This window comes from Osmerus eperlanus, chromosome 7, assembly GCF_963692335.1.
Source record: "Osmerus eperlanus chromosome 7, fOsmEpe2.1, whole genome shotgun sequence".
NCBI lineage: Eukaryota > Metazoa > Chordata > Actinopteri > Osmeriformes > Osmeridae > Osmerus > Osmerus eperlanus.
In genome coordinates this window covers 20,142,400-20,166,388 of record NC_085024.1, presented here as the reverse complement: position 1 = coordinate 20,166,388, position 23,989 = coordinate 20,142,400, and the positions used below count along the sequence as shown (strand labels likewise).

At 44.2% G+C, this 23,989-nt stretch overlaps 1 protein-coding gene across 4 annotated transcripts in view; it reads left to right on the top strand.

The window, feature by feature from the left end:
* The first annotated feature begins 1,870 nt into the window (after positions 1-1,870).
* The window catches only part of pou2f2b (POU class 2 homeobox 2b), a 39,784-nt gene continuing 17,665 nt past the window's right edge, over positions 1,871-23,989 (top strand). For 3 of the 4 annotated variants that reach the window (XM_062465689.1, XM_062465688.1, XM_062465691.1), the window contains exon 1: positions 20,036-21,286. In XM_062465689.1, coding sequence (XP_062321673.1) covers positions 21,187-21,286 — 100 coding nt within the window. In that variant the 5' untranslated portion in view covers positions 20,036-21,186. Of the gene's footprint in view, positions 1,983-20,035; positions 21,287-23,989 lie in introns of those variants that run through there. The other variant, XM_062465690.1, reaches the window with a different exon arrangement.

Below are 23,989 nucleotides of genomic sequence, written 5' to 3'. Positions count from 1 at the left end.
TTTTCTACCAAGTCGAGCAAAGAATAAAAACGGTATTTGTTTTTTGAAGTAGCCCGTTTTTTTGTGATTACGTCTCGCCAAGTGTGATTTTGAGAGTACAATGTTCAGTGAAAATGTTCAATTATGTGCATACTGTATTTCATGTGTCTGTCGGTGGTGAAATGATATTGTCAATAAGTAGATTTATTTGGGAGTCTTTAGAAGCCCCCAGAAACCTATACCTTATAAGATCATCTGTTGTTATAGAGGAAATTGCCTAGTATTGTAGGACAAGGAGCCAATGTGTTGGCTTGTATGACAGAGCATTGTACATCCCTCCTGTGAACCTTATAGGGAACCACTTCCCCGGTCCGCAGGTGTTCCTTGCACCTCTTTGATTGGATGGAGACTCGACTGATATTGTATCCCCAGCTGAAATCAGTGTGCTATCGAAACGTATCATCTAAAGCTGATAGACACTGTAACCCACTTGGGGTTGGATTCATCTTATGCTGTATATACTGTATGCCCAGACATCACATTAGCCAGTTATCTTGAAGTAAATTACAAGTGTTTTCCCTGTGGGTTTGAATTGAAATTAGTTCAATATAATGGCATTTAAATGAGTCTTCCCCTGGGATTTAATCAATCCTGCAGTGTTCAAAGTGGTACTTGATGTATTTGCTAAAAATGGTACGTTATTTATGATTGTTGTTTTGAAAACAAGAAGCGTCTGCATGCATGCCTTGCGAACTCGGCATAGTTACTTTTATACATAATGAGAATGCAAATCGAATACACATTTACGTACAATGGAAACGTGACCTGTAGCGTTCATCTATCTGTGGTAGCAAGCCCTTCAGTCTGCTTCACGGACACCGTCATATCTGGTCCTGGCCTGTAGATGGCAGCATGTGCAGATGAATAGGCAATTTGAGGAGGTCCGTTATTCAAAAGAGTGCATGCGGCCTGCTGCATATCCAAGGATTTTAAAGAAACTTCCCTTGGCTGTGAATGATGCAGCATTTTGGTGTAGTTCCACAAACATTTTCAAGAGCTGGTTCTTAACCCTCGTGCTGCCTTCGGGTCACATGACCCAAAGGTTCATAACGAACCATCGTTGTGTTTACCCACTTTTACCCAATACAAAAACAAATAAAAATAATTTTCTTTTAACCTTCGCAATGTGGGGGGTCTGAGACAGCCCAACGGTTAAAAGAAAATGCTTCACTTTGTTTTTGTATGCGGTAAAGTTGTCGCAATACGACGGTGGGTCACAATGACTGATGGGTCAGAACGACCCGAAGATAACACAAGGGTTAAACCATAAATGTTAAAATTGGAGTAATAATTATTCGGTGGAAGATGCTGTGGAAATGCTTGTCGTAGATAGATGACGTTTAAAATACAGTGTTTCATTTCAAATGGTTGCCTCATTTTTAAATGGATGAAATGCCACAATGTAATCTTGCGGATTTTTTAAAGGGGTTTGCACGTTGAATTTGAACTTGTTTTAATTTACATTTGGAAATTGCTGTTCTTCCTAATGACCCGTCCCTCGGTCTCTCTCCCCTTCCTTGTGCACGCGCCTCTTTCTCTTCAGCAGCACCACAGCCACTATGTCGCCATGGAAACCACTGAGAGACACACGTCGAGAGTGAGAGATTGGAGAGAGAGGGAAGACAATGAGGGACCGTGAGGGAGACATGAAAGGTTAGGGTGTTACCATACGGGGCAAGCGCGCGTGCCTCAGACCCCCCTCCCCCCCCAAACTCCAGACGACCCCCCTTCACTTCTGACCTCCCCTAGTTTCTAATTCTGAGCCCCCACCCCATACCATTTCCCCCCTTCTGTCCGTCCTCCCCTTTTCACTGGCCCCCTACACACACCTCTGTCTCCCCATACCTCTCCCTCCTCTCCCCCATCTTTGCTCTCCATCCCTCTCGTGTCCAGACAGGCAGCTCGCATGGCGGGGATAGAGACATTCACCGATGGAAGCACTGGTAAATTTTCCACATCAAAAAAACATTTTAGGGGTTCAGCTGTGATAACTTCTCTTTGCATAATGCTTCGTCCTGTTTCGCCTGTCTCCTTTCAACCCTCCCTGTCTTTATTCCCGCGACACTTTACTTCTCAATAAGTATATTTTTCATTTCTATATGAATTCTAATCATGAAGATTCCGGTCCCGTGTCGGTGTGTGTGTAGCCTACAAACTTCAGGCAGTGTACTAAGAGAGTGGGAGAGAGGGGGAAAGAGATGAACAGAAGAATATCGACCTTAATGATTTCTTGCGCGGGGCAGGGCTTTTCTTTCTTTTATTGATTTGATAGAAATTAATTCATAGGGGCAACCCTTCTCTCTTTCTCATCTACCCGCCCCTTGCCCTCTCGCGATCAGTGGGCGAATGGCGTTGTGACTGGCTTGTTCTGCATGCTGAATTACCGGTAGTCATTCGCGGGAATATTCGATTTGGAATATGGGGTCGTTGTGCATTATGCATGCACGCCGCACGTGCTTCTAAGTGCATGTTTTCGCCACAGTGCCAAACAGATGTTATCCACGTGTTCAAATGTATATTTTATCATTTCTAAGATTTGTGTTTTGTATGCGTTTTGCCATTATGCTATTAAGATTTGAATATGGAACTGCAACCTGGGAGGGGGGGTGGGGGGGGGGGTCTCTGACACCAGAGTTGGTTATGATCATGGTTATTCGGATCCGTTTTTATTATCAGATCCTTAAAGCAGCTTGATTTATTTTTGAATGCCTATTGTCGATAAGGTCCTTTGTTGTTGTAGTACCTTAATTGTGGTTTCCAACCTAGCCTCACCTTTATGCAGAGGCTACATGCCGGCTATGCTACCTTCATTTGTCCCTGAATGTAGCCGTATAAAGCTTCGTCAAATTTAGTTGTGTAGACAAGTATTTATAATCAATGTGGTCGATTTTCTCGTGGATCCCCGATCCCTGCAGATAATAGCACAATAACACGGCCCCTACACGGGTAGCAGTTAGCGTGGAACCGTTTATACCCTATCCTGGCGAAAGGAAATCGATGGACAGACTGAGTTAATTATGAGAAAATCAATTAAGAGGAGGGGATTTCGGCTTTATAAGTCCAAGCTCTGAGCAGGCACCGGCAGAACAGCAGTGGAAACGGGACATGGACGCTCCTAAACCGGCTGGTTTTGTCATTGTGCCGGTGCGGCTACGCTCTCCTTTTCGAACGGAGCTTTCCACGATGCACAACAGAGGAGCTTTGGCTAATTACCAAAGCAAAGCAAAATCTAAGAACGGGAGACATACTGAAAAGACAACTGACTAATTCACGACTGTTGACTGATGTTTTATTTCGTGGTTGAGCGTTAAGACTATAGCTATCACTGATTTGATTTGAGGCCATGGCAAGCTGAAATTAGATTTTGCGTTTAGGCCTGTCACCTACACTACTTTCTTTTTAAGTGTGTGTGTGTGTGTGTGATAGAGAGTTTTAGCTGTGCACAAGCAAATTGCAATTATTGTGATTGATCAAAAGTCAGCACGTGATATGGCCTGTGTTTAATTACAGGGACAAACAGACATAAAGGGAAATACGAAGAGGGAAAACAGACCCATGAAGGCGAAAAAGCTACACATAAGAAATTGTGGCTTAAACGTTAATGAAGAGAGTAAATGGACGAGAGTGGTCAGCAGGCCAATCAAATCTATTGGATGCAGGGAAAGTGTAGTTGAGCTGTTGGCTATAAGCTATGTGTCTGGTTGAGCAGTTTGCCAGGCTAGCTATCTGCATTTTCATCACTTTAAAATGATGCTGTTCCACCTGTCGTGACTTTACACTAAACTTCAAATATGGTTTTGTGTAGCCTACTAGCATATTCGAGTATTCTAACTTTGTTCAGGAGATCACAACGGGGTGAAACAATTGTAGCCACTTATACTGTTGCCTATAATCATTCAGTTAGGGTAGACATTTAACTTTTCCAAGTTTGATCTTTGTGAAAGACCTAGGTCTGTATGGCTTTTAAGTGTACTGTAAACCTGTCTATTAGTGATTGTTTAGGGCGAGAAAATTAAATACAATTTTACATCCTGTTTTTTTTATTTGGGACACCTTGTCAACGTGTGTGTGTGTGTGTGTGTGTGTGTGTGTGTGTGTGTGTGTGTGTGTGTGTGTGTGTGTGTGTGTGTGTGTGTGTGTGTGTGTGTGTGTGTGAGAGAGAGAGAGAGAGAGAGAGAGAGAGAGAGAGAGAATGTGTGTGTGCCCAATTTGTTCACATTTCACTGTTATTGCAAATGTAATTTTGCTTACAATTGCCATCCACATTCATATGAGCATTTTGTCTATTAATGAACTTAAACACCTGTGTAGACGTTGCAAATCGTTTTTTGTACAACTCATCATGCATTGTTTATGTTTAACTGAGAATGCCTTAATTAAACATTAACATTTCAAAATAATTTATAATAATAACGAACATAAGTAATTTTCCAAGTAACAGCGTTAATCAAATGTTTTCCAACGCTGACAAGCTTACACTTAAGCTATTCATAAACACTTGCATACTCAACAACCTACATAAAAATAAGTCTGGCGTTTCTTCAACTACATTCAGCCTGTTTTAGCCTCTTTAAAAATATGTTATTTTCACTAAAGTAAATTTACACAAAGGAGAAATCATATGCGGACAACATAAGGTTTGGCTGATCTCTTTTGCACATCGGGTAAAAATCCAGTAGCCCACACGTAGCCTACTACATGTTTTTCTAGGACACCAGAAAAACGATTGGACATTATTTTCTTAGCCTATTTCCCATCATTTGAAAATGTTGCTAACATCTCGAAAACAACAACCGATGTATTATTAGGCGCTTCCTAAATAAAACCATTTGAAAGGACATGACAGTAATGTCGGATTGTAATAATATAAAATTACATATTAAATGTATGACGAGTGAAAAGCACGACGACGATGCAAGAATTGAATCAGCCCAAGGGAGCATTCGAGAAAAGTAAAATATGGCCGCATAAAAATAGAATGGTTAATAGTCTAACTTTTAGACATAGGCTAATGAACATGATTTAATTCGTTTCAAAAGATCATTTGAACATTGCCTATTTAGCCTAAGTGTTAAAATGTAGAGTATCATTGTGAACGTCGAAAAGTGGAGGTGGAAAGTAGGCTTTAAGTTATGTGAAACACACTATTTACACTGAAAAAAACTAGGAAACCTTAGAGCACGATTTGCACTGTTAGACATTTTTAATTGACAGACCGTTAAATTAGCTAATAGGTTGTCTTTAAAAACGATTGAACTCCAAATCATATAGGCTATTTTGGATGTCAACATACTCTATTGTGGGTTTACTGGTTTACTGGATGTTCAGCTTTAGTATCTCTCCAATAATTTCTGTAGCCATTTTTATTTTATTGTATACTGATTCATTCATTATTTTAGGTTACTGAGACGGTACGTTTTCCTACGGTCCTCCTAAACAACCTGGTGTATGTGATACATATCACTCTAAATTTGAAACAAAAAGCACTTGGTGTTTTGATTATTTGAATCAGTTTGTGTTCAACTTATCAGCAAAACCCAGGCCAAGGTTGTCTACTGTTAGGCTACAGTATAGACTCAACTGCATGCGGTGTTAAAGATTATTCGTCCATGAAGAATCCTTTCAATACATTTCCTCATATTGCTGTTGTATTTCCAATCAGTATCAGCACCACAGGCCATACAGACATTAATCCATTTTCTGCGCACGATTCCTTTCCCAAATGGTCTGCCAGTTCTCTGTGGCCCCGTGCACAATGCAGTAACGACCCCCAGGGTCAAAGGGCGCTTGGCCAGTTCCTCAATTAAGGCGGAAAGATTGCAATTGCACGTCGCACCATTTTTATGACAACGCTTACCGGTTAGACCATGCACCACATTTGAACGTTTTTCCACGCAGGCTATTCAATATTGTGATATTTCTTTCACGAATTAGGTTACATTCGTGAAAGTTTCACTTGGACACTTTTTTTGACTGGATAATGTATGTTCCTTTAATGAAAAAATATATAAAATACTGATTAATGATTCATGTAAATTTGAATGTAGGCCAACTTATATTTTAACTTGTAACAAATAGTGTACATTTAGGGATTTTCTTTCTTTCATTCCTTTTTTTATTATTATTTTTTTACATTGTTTGATAGATTTTTGTGCAGTAGTAGAAGGATAATCATCACACCCATTGTGGTTTCTATTTTTATTTTAAATGTGGTCTTTGGTCATTCCGTTTAAAATGGTCACATATTTGGGCATTTCTTTGGATCATTGCTATTTTAACTGTGTGAGTAGTTGTGAATACCTTTTCCACTCACATTTGAATTATATTCATTTTAAACAGAGAAATAGCAAAGGGATGTATCATTTCCCCTCACTTCTGACACAGACGTCCCGCATCACTTAACCACTCTTGGTTACTGGACAGTGTACCCAAAGTGATTCACAATCATCGCTTTATCGATTACCTGATAAATGGTAGTAATCAGTTGAAAACACAGCATCGGCAATCTGCGTCTCGTCTATCCCTCGGACGCTGTCACGTGGCCAGGAGGCGTTATCTACGGAAAGAGGGCTTCAGCTGGTGACAAGGAAGAAGTGATAAATTGATCAAAAATGACCACAATGAAACTGGGCCTCTTGTGCTTGCTGACACTCACGTCCCTCCTGTGATGGTGTCTGTGGTCTCGGGGTGGTTAGAATACGATCAAGCTCAGGGGTCAGGGGTCGGTTTCATCCCAGACAGATGACCCCGGGAGACGCGGTGACCTCTGTGGTCAAACAGTGGCGGGGGGGTGGTTGCCGTGGGGACAGGGGGGAGGGGAAAGGTGGTGGAGTAAGAATGAGGGATGGGGAAAAGGAGAGAAAGAGTGAGAGGCAAGGAATGATGATTGTCGTTTAATTTATCTTTGAGGTTTGGTCGTTGTTTTACTTATGGTCTCCACAGACTTTGGTCTCTCGTTCAGCCTGAAGGAGTAAATTAACACCCGACCCTTAAAGTATGACCCCCTCCCACCTCTACCACGGCCCACATTAGATTAACAAACGTGGTATGTTACCAGGACACACACACACATATTCTGACATTCAAACAAAACACACCGATTTATTTTCCTCCCTTCCTTCCTTCCTTCCTTCCTTCCTTCCTTTCTCTCTTTTGTGGTCACCTCTGTCTCTCTCCCTTTCTCTCTCTCTCTCTCTCTCTCTCTCTCTCTCTCTCTCTCTCTCTCTCTCTCTCTCTCTCTCTCTCTCTCTCTCTCTCTCTCTCTCTCTCTCTCTCTCTCTCTCTTACTCTTACTCTCTTTCACACTGTCTCTCTCTCTCACACACACACGTAACATACACGGGACAGTGTAGAAAGTACGCTGAACACACACAATCTTCTGTTGCCGCTCACACCTCTTCCACCATCGCCCTGTATAATGCTTCAGGTTGTGACACTGCGTACGGTCGTCATGGTTTCTCTGTTATGGGATCTTCCACAACGACCATCACAAAGCTAAGGGCCACCGTAGACCACCACTCAGAACCAGACCCAGAACCAGACCCAGAAGCTCCTTACCTACAGATTTATCTCCAGCTCCATGTGGAGACCACTAGCCCCCATGGCCCCACCTTCCCATTGCCAGATGATAGATAAGGGTAGAGCAGTCAGCAAGGGCTGTAGTACCTCACCTCGACCTGTGAGTGGGAGTAGAGAGCAGGCTGTCTGGCTCGATTAGCTTTCCTACCTGTCTTGTAGTCGGCAGAGGAAGAAGAGAGTGGAGAGGAGGAAGGGAGTGGAGAGGAGGAGAGCTAGGGGGAAGTTGCCCTGGAGGAGAGGGAGGACAACGGAGGAAAAATATATATTTTCATCCCAGAGATCTTTCCATCAAAGCCCAAGTCTGGGTCTTTTCACACCTTTGCAGTTCCACATGTGAACATTACCAGGAGTGTTTTGTCTTCCTGGCCATCCTCACATCCAACTCACACCAATTTAGACACTGCAGCGATTCTGTTGGAGGTGGACAATTCTTGGCCACTCTTTGACAGTAATTGATTTCCAGTTTCGGAGCTGGGTAATTTTTTTTCTCTGTTGTGTTCATGTTAGAGTCTTCTCTGTTTTGTCGTTTAATGCTACTAACAATATTAACAATTATAACAATATTATTTATTGGGTTAGACGCTGACACTTGCCTTCCATGAAAGAATCCCTGTGTAAAAATGTACAGAATTTTGTTTTGCTTTTCCATGTCCCTGGCCAGGGCATGGCTGGGCACTTGGACCTGGCCAGGGCATGGCTGGGCACTTGGACCTGGCCCCTGGGTGCTGCTGTGATGGCTGTAGTGTCCCTAAGAGGACGGACAGCAGGGTGAGTTAAAGGCAGAGACGAAATTCTCCTGTGGACGCCGTGGCACACGCATTCGTTCCTCCGCTCCCTGAACGCGTGTGTGTGTGTGTTTGTGTGTGTGATTGTGTGTTCACCATCGTGAGATTAATGAAGGTTTCTTCTCCTTCTTCTTAGTTACTTCAGAGTCACGGTTTATTTCGAGCAGAGTTTGAGTTTTGTTGTGTCTGTTATTTCAGGACTATGTCAGTACACTACCTTTGTGAGCTAGCCTGGTTTTTTGTGTGTCACATACGACTCAGGACCTTTTTGCAAATTTCAACTTGTTCAGATAAAGTACATAATATGTATGTGCTTCACATGGCCCTCTCAGCACTGGTCGACTGTCAGAGATAAGAGCAGCAAGTCTATCACGCATTACCAAATGGGATATGTTTTCTCAATCTGTCAATGGTTTCCTATTGTAAAAGGCTTCATTTCGGCTGAGCTATGGAAGTCTCAGGACATCAATATGGCTGAGCAGGATAAGAGGAGAGAGCCATATTCTGAGTCTCTATCACTTTCACCCCCACCCATACCCTGCAAGTTTGTGTGGTTGCAGATATTGGGCCCTGGGCGAGAAATTGGGATTCCGTTTTCCTAGAATGGCAACACGCGTTTTTCAGAGTGGAATAGGACTGTTATATGGAACAAATGCATCCGGACTACCCTGACCCTCTTTGTAACCCCCCCCCCCCCCCCCACACACACACTCTCTCTCTCTCTCTCTCTCTCTCTCTCTCTCTCTCTCTCTCTCTCTCTCTCTCTCTCTCTCTCTCCATCATTGCCATGGCAGCATGGAGGAGGAGTTATGGATTAGCCTTAAATGCAGGATTGTGTTGACTATGCCATGTCTACTGCTCCTGCTGGGCCTACCGTGAACTAATACATACACACACACACACACATACACACACACACATAAAAACACACACGCTAGCTACACCATGGAAATACTGTCTGGAGAAGACAGAAATCCAGTTATATTCATACGCCTCTCACTTCCATTCTGTGTTTAACGTGTGAAAAGCAATTGGTGAAAAGGATGTCAGAGAGAACGGGAAAGAGAGACAGAGATAAACAGAGAGAGAGGGAAACAGATGGAGAGAGGGAGGATGAGAGAGATGGTTATGCTTGGTGCATTGCTTTGGGTGTCACAGTACAATGTGCATGGATGATAACTGATTCCAAAAAACATGCATGAATCCGATTTGGCTTTTGAAAGTATCATGTTTGAATCTGATTTGCAAGTAGCATTTGCAAGAGGATTCCACAGTATGCCCTCAACGAATTGGCGCAGGCTTGTATATTCTTTCTCAATGCTTTTCCAAATGTGCACTCATTCAGCTTTGAAAATATACAGTAAGTATTTTTAAATATTTCTAATCGATCTTCAGAGAGACTTATTCGGTGCATACAGGTTGGTTTGGAAAACGCTATTTGTATGGGTGTGATTCACTTAGTCTGTGAGCAAGACTGAAGCTGGAAGTTGTCAGTGCGTAGCTGTGTAGTGTTATTTCACAGATGCACACTAGCAAAGCGCTGGCGTTACTGCGGCTATTGTTTTTTCTAACTTCTCCTATTTTGAGCCTTTCATTTTTTACACAGGGGGAAAATGAGGAAGAACAAAACCAACATATGAAAAGTAAGACATGACAGAAGGAGGTGGTGTGGGAGGGGGAGAGAGGAAGAACAGAACAGGGAGAGGCAATCTCGGAAAACAAGAGGGCTTTCAAAAGTAGGGGATGAAAGCTAGTCGGCCTGTTATTTTTGAGAAATGATCCTTGTGTAGTGCCCCTCTTAAGAGCCAGGTACATATCATTTCATCTTCCTGGAGAGACATGGCATGTAGTCTTGCTTGAGCACTTTGAGTCTGAGTAACACCATCGTAACATTTCCGTTTGGGGTGTATTTTTCCAAATTACAGGAAAGCTGAAATTTGTGTGACATGATATGATTTTGTCTCTGTATCTGTGATAACCACGAAAATGTCATCGATTTTGGACTTTGCTCTAAATGGTTTTGCAGTATAAAAAAAAATAATTACATCACCAAGCACGATCTTATCCAAACGCTGTAACACAGAGTTGGCAGTCAATTATTTTGATTATTAGAAGCCTCCATTTTGTCTCCGGCTCAAACAATAGCAGATTTACACGTGTCGGCGTCGTCTCACCAATGGCTGCAGCCTTGTGTTAGATTGAAACTGGCGTCCACGCGGAGCCATTTTGAGTCCCCTCTCTGACCTCTCTGTGTAGCCAAGGATCAACCCGGGGATGCTGCTGCAGTCTGCTTGGAGAGGAGGGAGGCTTCCTCTCAACACTCCCAATCACAGGCCGGCTTGCCGTCCAACAGGAGTCACAGACGTGCCTTTTGTCAAGACTTATGAAATATATACGTCTTTCTTTATGTGTTTGTAAAAATAATTTGTATTTCAGTGCGCAAGTAGCATAAACAGTCCATATCCAACTTGAATAACCCCTCCCGTGTTTTTTGCGTGTGTGTTTTTTGCGTGTGTGTGTACATGTGTTGCTTACAGCGAGGGAGACGGTTGTTTTGGTATCGGAATGTGCTCGTGTTTTTGTGTGTTCAACATGTGTCTTCCGTATCAATAGGTTAATAGCGGCACTGTCACTTTCATTGACTGACCTGATTAGTTGGTGTGTTCACTAATCCACACGGGGGCGGAGAACTATTGGCTTTCTCATTGATTTTAGCACGGCGAGCAGACAGAAGATAGAGAGAGGGGAGATCTATTGATTGACCCCAAATTAGCCCCCCCCCAACCACCCAACTTCCCACTAGCCAACCCCCATCCGCGTCTCTCCTGCCCGATCCAATTGTCTTCATTGGACGGCTTGGCTGCCAAACAACTCAATCTGATTGGACACTTTAGTGATTTTTTTTTATTTTTTTTTTACCGTGTTTGTGATTTCTGAAGTCTTGTTTGTTGTTTGTTGACGTTCAGGAGTATGTGCTGGAACGATCGCGCGACAGTGTGTTGCTTTTGATGTAATACATGAACATGGAGATGTTTCAATGCATTTGAAGCACCTAATGAGGAAGCCGTATAATTTACGGTTTCAAACCACCCTAACTTTTATCGTTACACTTCCTATTCGTGTTCGATGACTATTACAAGTACGTTCTCTAAAACAAGAGCAGACCCAAAAAAAAAAAAAAGAGAACATTTGTCCGGCGGCCAAACACAACTTTATCACCGTAATGTTTCTGCGTTAATGATCATCGCTGACTGATACAGTCAAAGTCCTTGTGGAGAGCATTGATTTTCCTGTCCTTCATGGCAGTCTCACTCTTAACTCATATTCTTTCCATTTACCTCCGTTTATCTCTGCTCACCTCCCTCTCTCCCCGACTTCTCCCACCCTCCTTCTTTTCCCCAGACTAAGTGTTGACTTTTCCGTCCTGATCCTTTCCTTCCTATCCATCATTCCTTCTCATCCCTCTTTCCGTCTGCTTGAAAGTCCTTTCCAGGCCTCCGTCCGTCCATCAATCCATCCATCTCTTCCTCTCTACCTCCCTCCGGTCCACGCTAACTCTCTCTCCTGCTATGTCTATGTAAGCAAGAGAAAGGAGGTTGTTAAACATTTCTCTTCCCTCTTAATTGTTTTGACTGGGCCGATTGGCATCCCGATTAGGGCCATTGATTTCCTGGCGCTAAGTGCATTGATTTTTAAATTTCTTATTGATCCCCGCTCTAAATCTCCCCCACTTTCACTCACACACACACACACACACAGACAGTCGCATTGCTTACGGATGGAGAGAAGGAGCTATGGAGAGAAAAGAGAGGAAAAGGAAGAGGGAGAGAGAGAGAGAGAGAGAGAGAGAGAGAGAGAGAGAGAGAGAGAGAGAGAGAGAGAGAGAGAGAGAGAGAGAGAGAGAGATGGAACAGTTAAGTAAATACACAGTCCGGAAACGCCGCAGTGCATTAACAAGAGGGAATCGGAGAGAGAAAGAGAGAGATAAATAGGTGGTCGAACTGAGAAATTAGGTACATTGAGAGAGCTTCCAACACAACTCAAAATGAAGATTCACCTTTAGGGTGCACACATAGTGTAATGAATAGACATGTATTGGAAATATGAAGGAGAGAAAGGGGATGTTTGGTTTTAATATAGAATAACTGGGCATGGTGGACGGTCTGTCAGTTCAGTGAGAAACCTTTGTTATCTGTCTGTCCTGTGGCTGCTTCTGTGGTAAAGTTAGGCTTGGCTGACTACCTTACATGCCTACTTCCATGTCAGAGAGGTTGCTGAACCTAATTGGCTGCATCTGATTCTCTGTGTGTGTGTGTGTGTGTGTGTGTGTGTGTTTCGTCTGTGTGTGGAAGTGAGCATGTGTGTGTGTGTGTGTGGGGGTTTGAGGCAATCTGACCTTTTCTTGGCTTAAGTGTCAAAGCTCCAATTCAGACATTCAGTTGATAGCATTCTCTATATTTAGCCCCAGCACTTGACCAAATTGTGCTAACCTTTTCTGAAGTTATTTGATGCGTCCTTTCCCATGATGCAGTTGAGTTCACTACACTATACATACCGTACGTAGACTTAAGTAGCAACCACTGCTTTGCAATTACCCTCCAGACCTGCATCAGAAACACTGGTGGTAAGTGCTTCCAAACAAGTATAGACCTGTAACAGAAGACAAACTTTCAGCAGCACGTAACAAACTCTGAGCTGGTGTGAGTGAGTCCTGAGGACCCCAACTGAAACGTGTCCTCTCTGGAGCAAAGGTCTTTAAAAGTTGCAACCATGTATCTGAAAATGAAAGGCCAATATTTGTGGTGTGAGATGTAGTTTGGGGTCAGAGTGGAATGGGACGATGATATGGTTTACATTTACATTTAGTCATTTAGCAGACACTCTTATCCAGAGCGACTTACAGTAAGTACAGGGACATTCCCCCCGAGGCAAGTAGGGTGAAGGGTCTTGCCCAAGGACACAGCGTCAGTTGGCATGACCGAACTGGCAACCTTCGGATTACTAGCCCGATTCACTCACCGCTTAGCCACCTGACTCCCAGGTTTAGTTTAGTCACTAGTTTAATTGGATGCAAGCTGTGTGTGTTTGCTTTTATGCTGTTGTCAGTACAATAGGTGTGTGTGGGAGGGTTGGCTGGTAGATGCAGCTTCAACTGGGTGTGTAGAATTCAAATGCAGAAGCTGATGTTTACTTTGTAGTGATGGGGCTTGTGTTTGTTCTGGTGATGGGGAGGGAGCGCTCAGACACACTCTTGGTTTGTCTCTCACAGCGTAGTGCTCACACACACACACTCACACACTCACACACACGTGCATGCACAAACGCACTCTCTTTTTCTCTGACACACATACATATTTGGTAACACACACATCTCTCTCTGTCTCTCATTCATGTCGACAAACAGCGCACGCGCACTCACACATAGACACTGTCTCTTTTTCTCTGACACACACACACACTCTCTCTCTGTCTCTGTCTCTCTCTCTCTCTTACTCTCTTTCACAGACATTGAGACTAGTGAGCTACCCAATGATCACTCTCACTGTCTCACTCGCTCTTCCAGATGAGAACTGAAAACATGCGGACTCAGCACACTCAGAACCTCATCAGGCACACACACACATATACATGCACACACACACACACACAGACACAGGCAGAGAACACACAATCTTATTACTCAGACAGACTTCTCACAAATAAGCAGACACGCACACAGCCCGCGCACATTTACGTGGCGCACACACACACGCAAAACCCAATTATTTGTATTGCTCTTTACAAATACAGTATATATATTTTCTGACTGAAATTGTGGGTATAAGACTGCGCAGCAGGGGCCTACTGTAACAGAGTGATGAATTTCACAAGATGAATTTCTCCCCCTCAACTCCAGCGCTTCATTCTGGTAATTTCCACAATTTTCCCCCCTGCAACACCCGGAGGCCAGACCTTTTATTTTTGGTTCGGCCCATTTGTTTCTACATCCCTGTAAAACGCAGGTTGCTTTGCTGAAATACTGCAGAGGCTTATTTACCCTCTCCTCTCCTTTCCTCTCCTCTTTTTTCCTCCTCTCTTCCTCTCCCTTCCTCCCCTCTCCTTTCCTCTCCCCTCCTATCCTCTCTCCTCTCCTTTCCCCTCCTCTCCTTTCCTCTACCCTCCTTTCCTCTCCTCTCTTCTCCCCCTCTCCTCTCCTCCCCTCCTTCCCTCCTCCCCTCCACCCCCCTCTCCTCTTCTCCACACCTCCCCTCTCCTCCTCTCCTCTCCTCCCCTCCTCCCCTCCTCCCCTCCCCTCCCCCCTCCTCTCCCCTCCTCCCCTCTCTTCCCCTCCACCCCCTCCCCTCCCTCCTCCCCTCTACCACCCCTCTCCTCCTCTCCTCTCCTCCTAGTATGGTTTAAGGGGGCCGGAGCGGCAGCCGGGACCCAATGACGTGGGTGCGACATGTAACCGTGGCGCAAGAGAGGAAATCAATACATGAAAGGATGAGGAGCGCTGGGCTGGATTACCGTCTGGGGGCTGGGCTCCAAGATGGGGCAATGGGGGGATGGGGGGTCAGAGGCTTGGGGGGGGGGAGGGCTCGGACTGTTAGATGAGGCCTGAGGGGAGGCAGGGAGGTGGGGGCTGTGAGGGGCAGACTGTCCAGTCGCCCGGACCAAGCTGTGTGTACTTGTGTGTGTGTGTGTGTGTGTGTGTGTGTGTGTGTGTGAGTGAGTCCCCTCCCTACCCTACCTAATTTGCTCCTAGAGTGCTAGAGTGTGTAGCCAGCAGGACGTCCATATGTTAGTCACTGGTTCCATACACTAACAGATAGGGACAGAGAAACACCATTGATCCTAGCCAGGCCGTAGCCGGCTCAACGTCAACACTTAGAACTGCATCGCGCTAACGTTGCCAATAGCCCCTCAGACGCTCTCTGTATTTGGTTTAAGCACCCATGTCTTGTTTAAGAACCCCAGATGAATGTATGAAATGTATGTGCTTGTTACATGGTGTCTAAATACAATGTGTAGTGTCAGTGTCCGAGTGCGGCCCTACACCACTGCCACAATACAGATAATAAATATCTATAATAAACATCATTATTATTGGACCAATCTCCCCCAATAACATCGCCTCAGTGAAAGATGACACGGTGGACTCGGGTGGATATTGGCAATACATCAGCATTGATTATTGAGAGAGCTGACAGTGAGAGCGAGGAAAAGTTAATAAAAACTAATAAAAAAGACAAGGAATACAGAAAGAACAGGGGCTTTAGACGGATTGGTGCTTATTCACTGTGGGAGAGAGATGAAGAAAGAGAGGGAAGGATCGGAGCTCACGATATAGGGTGTGTGTGTGTGTGTGTGTGTTTGCCTGCGTATGTGTGTGTGTTTGTTTTCATGTAGGCTGCTGCTTTGTGCTTGCATGTGTTTCTACATCTATTGACGTTCTTCCACTCGGGGAATAAAGAAAACATAACTCACACACATCCACACATAGGCACCCTCTGTGTCCTTGGAGTGTTAAATATGGTATACACATCCATACATCAGTCTATTCAAGACCATGGTTTTACCAATGTCGGACAATGCACTCTCACAAGCTAAACAAACCACACACGCGCACACACTGAGATACGCGCACACACTGAGATACGCGCACACACTGAGATACACACACACACACTGAGATACGCACACACACCACAAAGAAACCCGCGACCACGCTTCTACGTTTGGACATCTTGTCGTGGATCTCACCCATAACGTACAGACAAATCTATATATCATGTCCAAGTAAGATCTGGGTGCATCTGGGTTCTACCTCGGTTCCCCTCTGTGTTGTGATATCTCTTACATATGTGGAGGATATGAGAGTCTGGGGTTTGTGTTTTGGTGTGGGAAGAGACAGAGCTGTGCGTGACAGTGAGAGAGTGTTGTCCATTCTAATGGGCTCTTGTTGCTCCGCTGACAGAGCCACTATCACGACTGTTGACTGCTATTGATTCGGGCCATGCCGTTATTGATGAGTGAGAATTTAATTCAACCAGCTCGTTTGTCAACATGACATCACCATTTAACCATAACCATGACACAACCACAAGCACACGCAAACACGCTCACGGATGGGCACACGCCACCCACACGCATGCACTTGCACAATGACAAAATCCTGTGTGGTCGAAAGGACTTATTTGGGGCCTTGCTTGCTGCGTACATCCCTGTTTGTTTATATTGGGATGACATATTCAAATGCTGGAATACTCGATCCTCATGATACACATCATTTCCTTTTTTAATTCCTCATGAAGGACAAGACACACTGAGAGCGTGGCAATTATTGGCTGTAATCGCTTATTTTGTTTCTGTTTGGCTGTGGTGCTTTGATAAATATTTAATTTGAGCTATTTATGGCTGCAGAAATTCATTCCATGATTCCTTTTAATGAAATTGATATCAGATTTCCCGGCAGCATGTTCGGGCTTTGCAAAAATGTAAACTTTCCTTCAAGAATTAATATAGTATATTTATTTTTTAATATTATATTCACAGAAGTTAATTGCTGTACAAATAAATGTATTTCATTTTAAAAGAATGTAACAGAAAGGAGAAAAAAAACTCACTGCTTCTAATTAGTATAAATTGTACATCTAAGTTATGATACATGTTATAGGTGTAATATATGCCATGGGATGGATGGACCCTTTTCAGCAGCCTGTTATCATAAGTAAACTGTAATATAATTTAAGGTGTATTTAATACCTTTTGGTTGGTTCAACCTTGATTTTTCGCAGGTTTTCTTCATAACACTAGTAACATCTTGGACACAATATATGAATTACACTTTTAAGTAGGGGTAGCCCATTTTTTAATTTTTTTTGACAGGAAAGGAAATACATTTTCGACATTTAGGATTTATTTAATACCATCAGTTCAAATCATGTACCAGCGTTACACACAGACGTATTTCACAAAATAAATTACTGTGTCATAATAATAAACACTTGAAGCATCCTGTCAGAGACGTTACCGCTAATAGCCTACAACAACCTCAAAACCTCAGACACGATTCCCAAATGTGTCTGTTATTGCACAGCGTTATTACATCCTGTTATTTCATAAGTTGGAACAACATCACCCTTTCTGAGAAAGGCAAGGGCAGCTCCTCCATTTTGGTCTCAGTAGTCTCATCAGTGCAACAATAGGTTAGGGCGTCGAGGAGGGAGAGCTGTATTTCTCTGTGTGACTGGCCCGATGGGGAGCTGGACAATCAGCCTCAGCAGCGGGCCCCTGGTGAGAGTGGTCCGGCAGGGGTTGTTGGGCTGGAATGCCCCCCCCCCCCCCCCACTACCCCAGGGGGGCTCTTTCTTTGGGACCCGGGGTCTTCTGGAGTCCCTGGGGAGCAGACTGCGGAGCTGAAGCCCCCTGGGAGAGGGGGGGGGGGGAAGGGGAGAGAGAGATGACCAGGGCAGGGGGCCGGGGCTGGGTAGACAGGTCAAGCAGATGAACAGAGACAGACACAAGTTTTTTTCAAAATGGTCACTTGATTGTGAAATGGTGTATTGGATTTGCATGAATCTAGAAACAGAGAATCTAGAAAAGAGAGAGAGAATAGAAAGAGAGGGAATGAAGAAGAGAAGAGAGAGAGAGAGAGAGGAGAGAGAGAGAGAGAGAGAGAGAGAGAGGAGAGAGAGAGAGAGAATGAAACAGGGTCAGTGAACAATAAGTAATTCTCAGAAGTTTGCGTACAGTCACTAGAATTGAGACTGAGTTAATCTAACCCATGGTTCATATCTAGTGTAAATTATTGTTTGTCTAATACAACCAGTATATTGAGTGTGTAACTTGGTGTACTGGAGTTGATATCGTTGCATGTCAGATTAAGAAAAATATGAGTTGGACGGAGAAGTGCGTTGAAGATGGGGAAGGATGCTGTAGGTGTTAGCTTCTCCCCACCATTCTCCTCCCCTCCAACACCATCTTATTTTCCCTCCTTCAATCTCACACACCCTCCCCTCCATCCCTCTCTTCCACAGACGCGCACAACCACACTACATTCTACAAGAAATAATTGCTTTTGTCTGAAGGAGTATAGGGGAGGAGGGATAGGGGCGCGCGCGGCTCCCTCTGTCGAAAAAGGGGGGTGCGTGAAGGACAACTAGTCGCTTCTTCGCTCCCCCCCCCCCTCTCTCTCTACCTCCCTCCTGTCTTTGGACTTGTGGATGTCATCTGTCATACGTGAAGCGGAAGAAGGACAATGAAACCTGGTTGTACAATTGTGGCGTCTTCGAACACAGACAGCTGAGAGACTGCCTCACACTTTCATACATTTATATAATTCTATACGTACCTTACCTTAGCCACTTATAAAGATAAATGTGTTCAAAAAACAAATTTTACTATATTGCTACTACAATGCCAGCTATTGCTAGCTAGCTCTAACTGCTGATAATCATAATTATGTGTCATGTTATAAAATGTATCCTGTCCGGTTATAGGCCTAGATCCAATTGTAATAAAGAGGTCTTTACAAGTGGCACTGTGCAGACAGGTAGAGGAGAGGTCAGGCTCAGTTCATCGATTTGCCCGTATTGATTGTGATGTTTAACGTATAGATTTTTTCTTTTTTTTAAAAATCTATATCGACAATAATCTAGTTTGTAAGCGCGCCGCGAGGACTGATGCAGCCTGGTAATTGACAGATGGTAACATATTGTTTTGGCGCGAGGAAGGGGAAACGTAGGGAGTGACTACACGAAGAAGAAAAATGAAGGAAGCAAAGGAAAATGAATGAAAACAAGAAATAAAGAAGACGAAAAGAAAGAAGGAAAGAAGGAAGACTGGATGTTTGGGTGGTGAGGATATAAGAGGCCATGGGGCACACCTGCTGGGCCCGGTCAATACCGTCACACTTGAATGCGCGAGATCTGTTTCTATGACTTACCTGTAACTGTCCCATGGTGTTAGAGCGTAGCTCACAGTAGCTTTGAATGTTCGGATAAATACGAGACTTTTAGATGTCTGATTTATAAAAAATGGAAACAATAAATAATAGTGTAAATACTTATCCCTAGGATATGTTACTTCTTTTAACAACTTTTAACAACGTGCGTTTATTTGTTGTATTTAGTAGCTACAGGATATTCCGCAAAACCCCCATCCTTCTAAATAGGCATACTTGTCAGACAGATTAAATAACAACAAATAAATAACAATTTCTGTACAAAAGAAGAAAAAAAGCAAGTGGTTTTCACGACGTGTATATTATGTAAACTTTATTTCAGTCTGTGTTCAGATAAGATATCATAGGTGTCATTGGTGCACAATATAGCAAGGACCATTCACTTATCACTGATCTCAGTCCGCCAGACAAGCACTAATGCAATGATCACCATTCGCATCATTATAGCTGGTATTATTAACGGGAGGAGAAATCCCAAAAATCAATACAGGATACCTTTTGCAGCGGTAGTGAAAACGAGGGAAAGAGGGTGGGTGGAAAGGATCGAGGGAGGGAGGGATGGAGAGAGGGGAGGTAGGATGGGGAGGAGGAGGGGGTGGGGTGGTAATGTGTGAGTAGTAGCGGGTGCTATCTCGCTTCAATGTTGCGGGCAGCGTGTGGCAGATCGCTAGAATACTGGAGGGAGCTGGGTCGAATGAGCTATTGGGGTTCCCAAATAACCGGGACAAACATACAGACAAAAAGACACACAGACGGATGGACGAAAAGATAGGCAAGTGTTCCGAGAAAACGTGAAACGTAACGGATTCTGCTTTCTTTTTTGGCGTTCTTACGGACCTTTATTTATTTATTTGCTTTATTTATTTATTTATCGATTGATTGCGTTTTAATTACTGCCTTGTGACAGCGAGCGAGGGAGGAGGAGCGTATAGGCCAAGCGCGCACGTTGTGTAGCTTCTCCTAATGTTTATTTATTTCAGTTGATTAGCGTAATGAAGCGATTATGTGTTTGAAACACAATTTGCTGCTTTGTACGCTCGAATGAATGTGTGCGTATAGCCTCGTGCAAGGGAGAGACTGCGTTTTGCTAGACACCAAATATAGATAAACCAAATATTACGCAAATCCAAATACGACTATTATATTTGCTTGCCTTTGACAGTTATTTGTCTGCGCGACTACATTTTGTGTTCTTGTAATGAAACGATATTAACTGTCTTCTTTCAAAGAGAATACCAAAGCTATAGTGACGCTACATGGGCTCTAGGATACAGTGACTATTTCCATGCGTTTATATAGGGAAACATCGTACAGTGAAAGGAGATTAAGGATACAATCCTGTCAGAACAGTTCGAAGGTTTCTCAGACAATACAGCCTTTGCATTGCAGCTTTTTACTGTACACCTGCATCCGATATCAGTCGAAAGAATCCTTAACAACGGGCTTGTTATACTATGCCTTTATTTTGGCCTATGACAACTTTTTCTGGTAGCATACAATAAGCTAAGGTCAGGTTTCCTCTCTATCCGTCTGTGTGTTGTCTGGAATGTGGCAAAGCTATTTCATTAATTGTTCCACACTGAGGGACACCGGTTATATGTTCTATGCACATTTACACCAAAAGTCATGCCAACAAGAAGCAGACTTACACAAATGTAAATAGAACAATATCGGCACAACCTTATTGTGTACACGTCAACCAATAACGAATGTTTTAAGTTCTCGATACCAAATATATTCCAAACGCTGTCTACCTGAACAACGAACGAAGATACAGAAGAGGTCTTGTCTCAACAATTCTGAAAGATTATTAACAAAACCAGAGGACGGAAGAAGATCATGTTTGTTCCCTTGCCGTGCCGTTCGTGTTTCAGAGAACTGCCCCTGACCTCAACGCCTGGCGTCTCAAGTCCCCGCTGGCCCCCACGTTCTAACTCCGGTAAGATATTTTCAAATTTTCCTGCCACTTTTCCACCATGTCGGTGAGACTCAGTCATGCATACCCGCCCCACCTTGAGACTTCACGTCGCGCTCTTCCCGGTGCCGACAATGCTCTTTGAACGGAAAGTGCTGGCTGCTGGGCACACACTTACTCACAGGTTCATAAACCTCCGTCTCCGGTTTGAAGGCTGAAATACACTCCTCTCTACTACCTCCCTTTAAATGTCTACATTATGCAGCCAGTGTGCACAAATGTCCAGTTTGCTTGTCGATAACTGCGTTAAATCTCCTTTTATAGTCTCCCGTTTTCTTCAAAGAACACGTGCGCGTGGTGCATCACGGTGGAATCGTCGGTGTTCATCCTTACAATATCACCCGGCTGTGTCCCTCTTCCTCCGTGTGTTTTTAATCTCTTCTCTCCGTCTCCGTCCTTTCTCTTTCCTCCACTCCCTGCGCCTGTGCCACAACCCCCGACTCCCCCGAACTAGACTCTCGGCAGGCAGGGAATATTCATGCCAACTTATCGATCCTGTGAGATCGATTCCTGTGCCGGTGAAAGCAGAGAGAGAGGGAGAGATAGAAACAGAGAGTGGTGAACGGAGATGGGCGGATTGGAGGAAAACAAGGAAAAGATAACAGTTGTTGCTTTTATTTTTAATCTTTTTGAGGCTGTGCTATATTCGTCTGTGTTCTAATTCATACATAGGGTTGCAGTTTACTGAATAGGCCAACGCCATTAGGCTACCCTGCGCGTGATTTGATGTAGCGGAGATTTCGGTGTGAGGGTAGTGCTTTCATCTTTGCGACCATTAACAGTGTCCTTCCATGGACCATTTCTCTATCCCAACGCTCGTCTGTTTACTGTGACAGACTGGCTGGCAAGTCGCTAGACAAGAGGATGGGATGCAGAGAGGGGGAGGGCACCCACAGAGGCGAGGCGCCGTCTGCGTTTCATCTGCGCTGAAGCGGAATAAGAGGACTCATGGTGGGGGAAGCCAGCCCCGGTCTCCGTGTGTTAGTGGCTGTCGGTGTGTCACTGTGTGGCTCCGTCGACCCCTGCAGCTCGAGGGCTCTCCGACGTGCGGCAATGTCTCAAAATATTTTCTTATCAAGGGAGGGGAAGGATGCGTAATAATACTTCCTCCACTCCCCGTTTATGCGAACAGCCAGGGAGGGATGTTAGAGGAGGGAGCTGATGGAAAATAGAATTCAGAAGTAATGGGCTGTTATTTTCCGATGCCTTGCTGTATTAAAGTAATTCAGCAGAGCGTATACATATCACGCGTATCAGTGCGTAATGGTGCGTAAATATGGCTCGGTATGCACCTTGGCCGACGGCTGATCTCTTAAAGAGACAGACACCCTTCCGAAGTGCCTCGCCTTCTTCTCTAAACCTCTAATTTTCAGATCTGTTCGAGGCCATTTGATTCCAAAGTGGAGAGTTTCACTCATCCTTCATGCACTGAGTCTGGCTGGAGAGGTGTTTATGTTGGTTGGTGATGTGTGAGAGGGGAGGAGGACAGGGAGAGAGAAATCGAGAAAAGAAGGGAATGCAGGGGGATGAGAGGGACCTGTTACCTGGTGTGTATCTCTAGAGATTGCACACCAAAGACAAGGAAGGGAGAGAGAGAGGAGAGAGAGAGAAAGAAAGAAGCGAATATGCCAGGAAGAAGAAGGCGGAGTTTCGCGCTCCGCGGGTTGAAAAATGGCGATTGTCAGAGTGAGATAAAAAAAAAAGAGAGAGAAAGAAAGAGAGAGAGAGGAGCCGGTGAAAGTAAAAGCAGATGACAGGGTGAAAAATGAGTAGCGGGAGAAAACCCAGTTTGAGCGGGAGAGGTGAGAGTAAACCGTGCATGAGCCATTAGGGCTGTCCCCACAACAGCATCTGCGATCGGCGAGGAAACTGATGGCCTCTGCACGCGTGCTACCGCTCTTCCTACATTGATATGATAATAAGGACTCGTAACGTATAAGGCTCGTGCTGTTGGCTGGAGACAGACAGGTAGATCCACCCTCCAGCTTCCTGGCTGTTAGTCTATTACTGAGTCTCTTCTTCTGAGGGCTAGAGGTCCTTCAGAAGTCACCGATGTTGCGTGAATGCCCCCTATAGTCGAGTGAAGCATTTTGCGCAGTCACACACGCACTCATACACTAGCACACACACACACACACACATTACATCTCAACAATGCACATAATGGTCAGGGGCCATTTTCTATCAAGAGTGCACTTGAGTGGAGGACATGAACTAGCTCATTGGCGGATGCCTTGTCTGAGGGTCAAAGGTCACAAGAGCAAAAGAGTGTCAGGACCCACGCCGACACCCCCCACCCTAGCGCCGAATCTTTTTGTTGTCTTTGCGGTTTCACGTTTCACATTCCACAAACACCACTGACACTTCCTGTGGGGGTTACAAAACACACAGAACGACAGAGGTTGTGATGCATCATGTCACATGTTACATGCGTGTTAGCCTGTTTTCACCTGGTTAGATGTCCTGATACAAGCGGTTGTTCTATATTTAATGTCATTGTGTCTGAGGTTGTGCTGTGGGTGGGTGGGTGGGTGTGAGTGCGTGTAAAGTGGTTTTTAAACCATCAGCACTAACTGGTGTATGAAAGTTTAATGTGAAGGACATACAGGAACACCTCACAGGGAGGTTTATATGATATGAGAGGATGGTACTGATACTGTAGTCTCT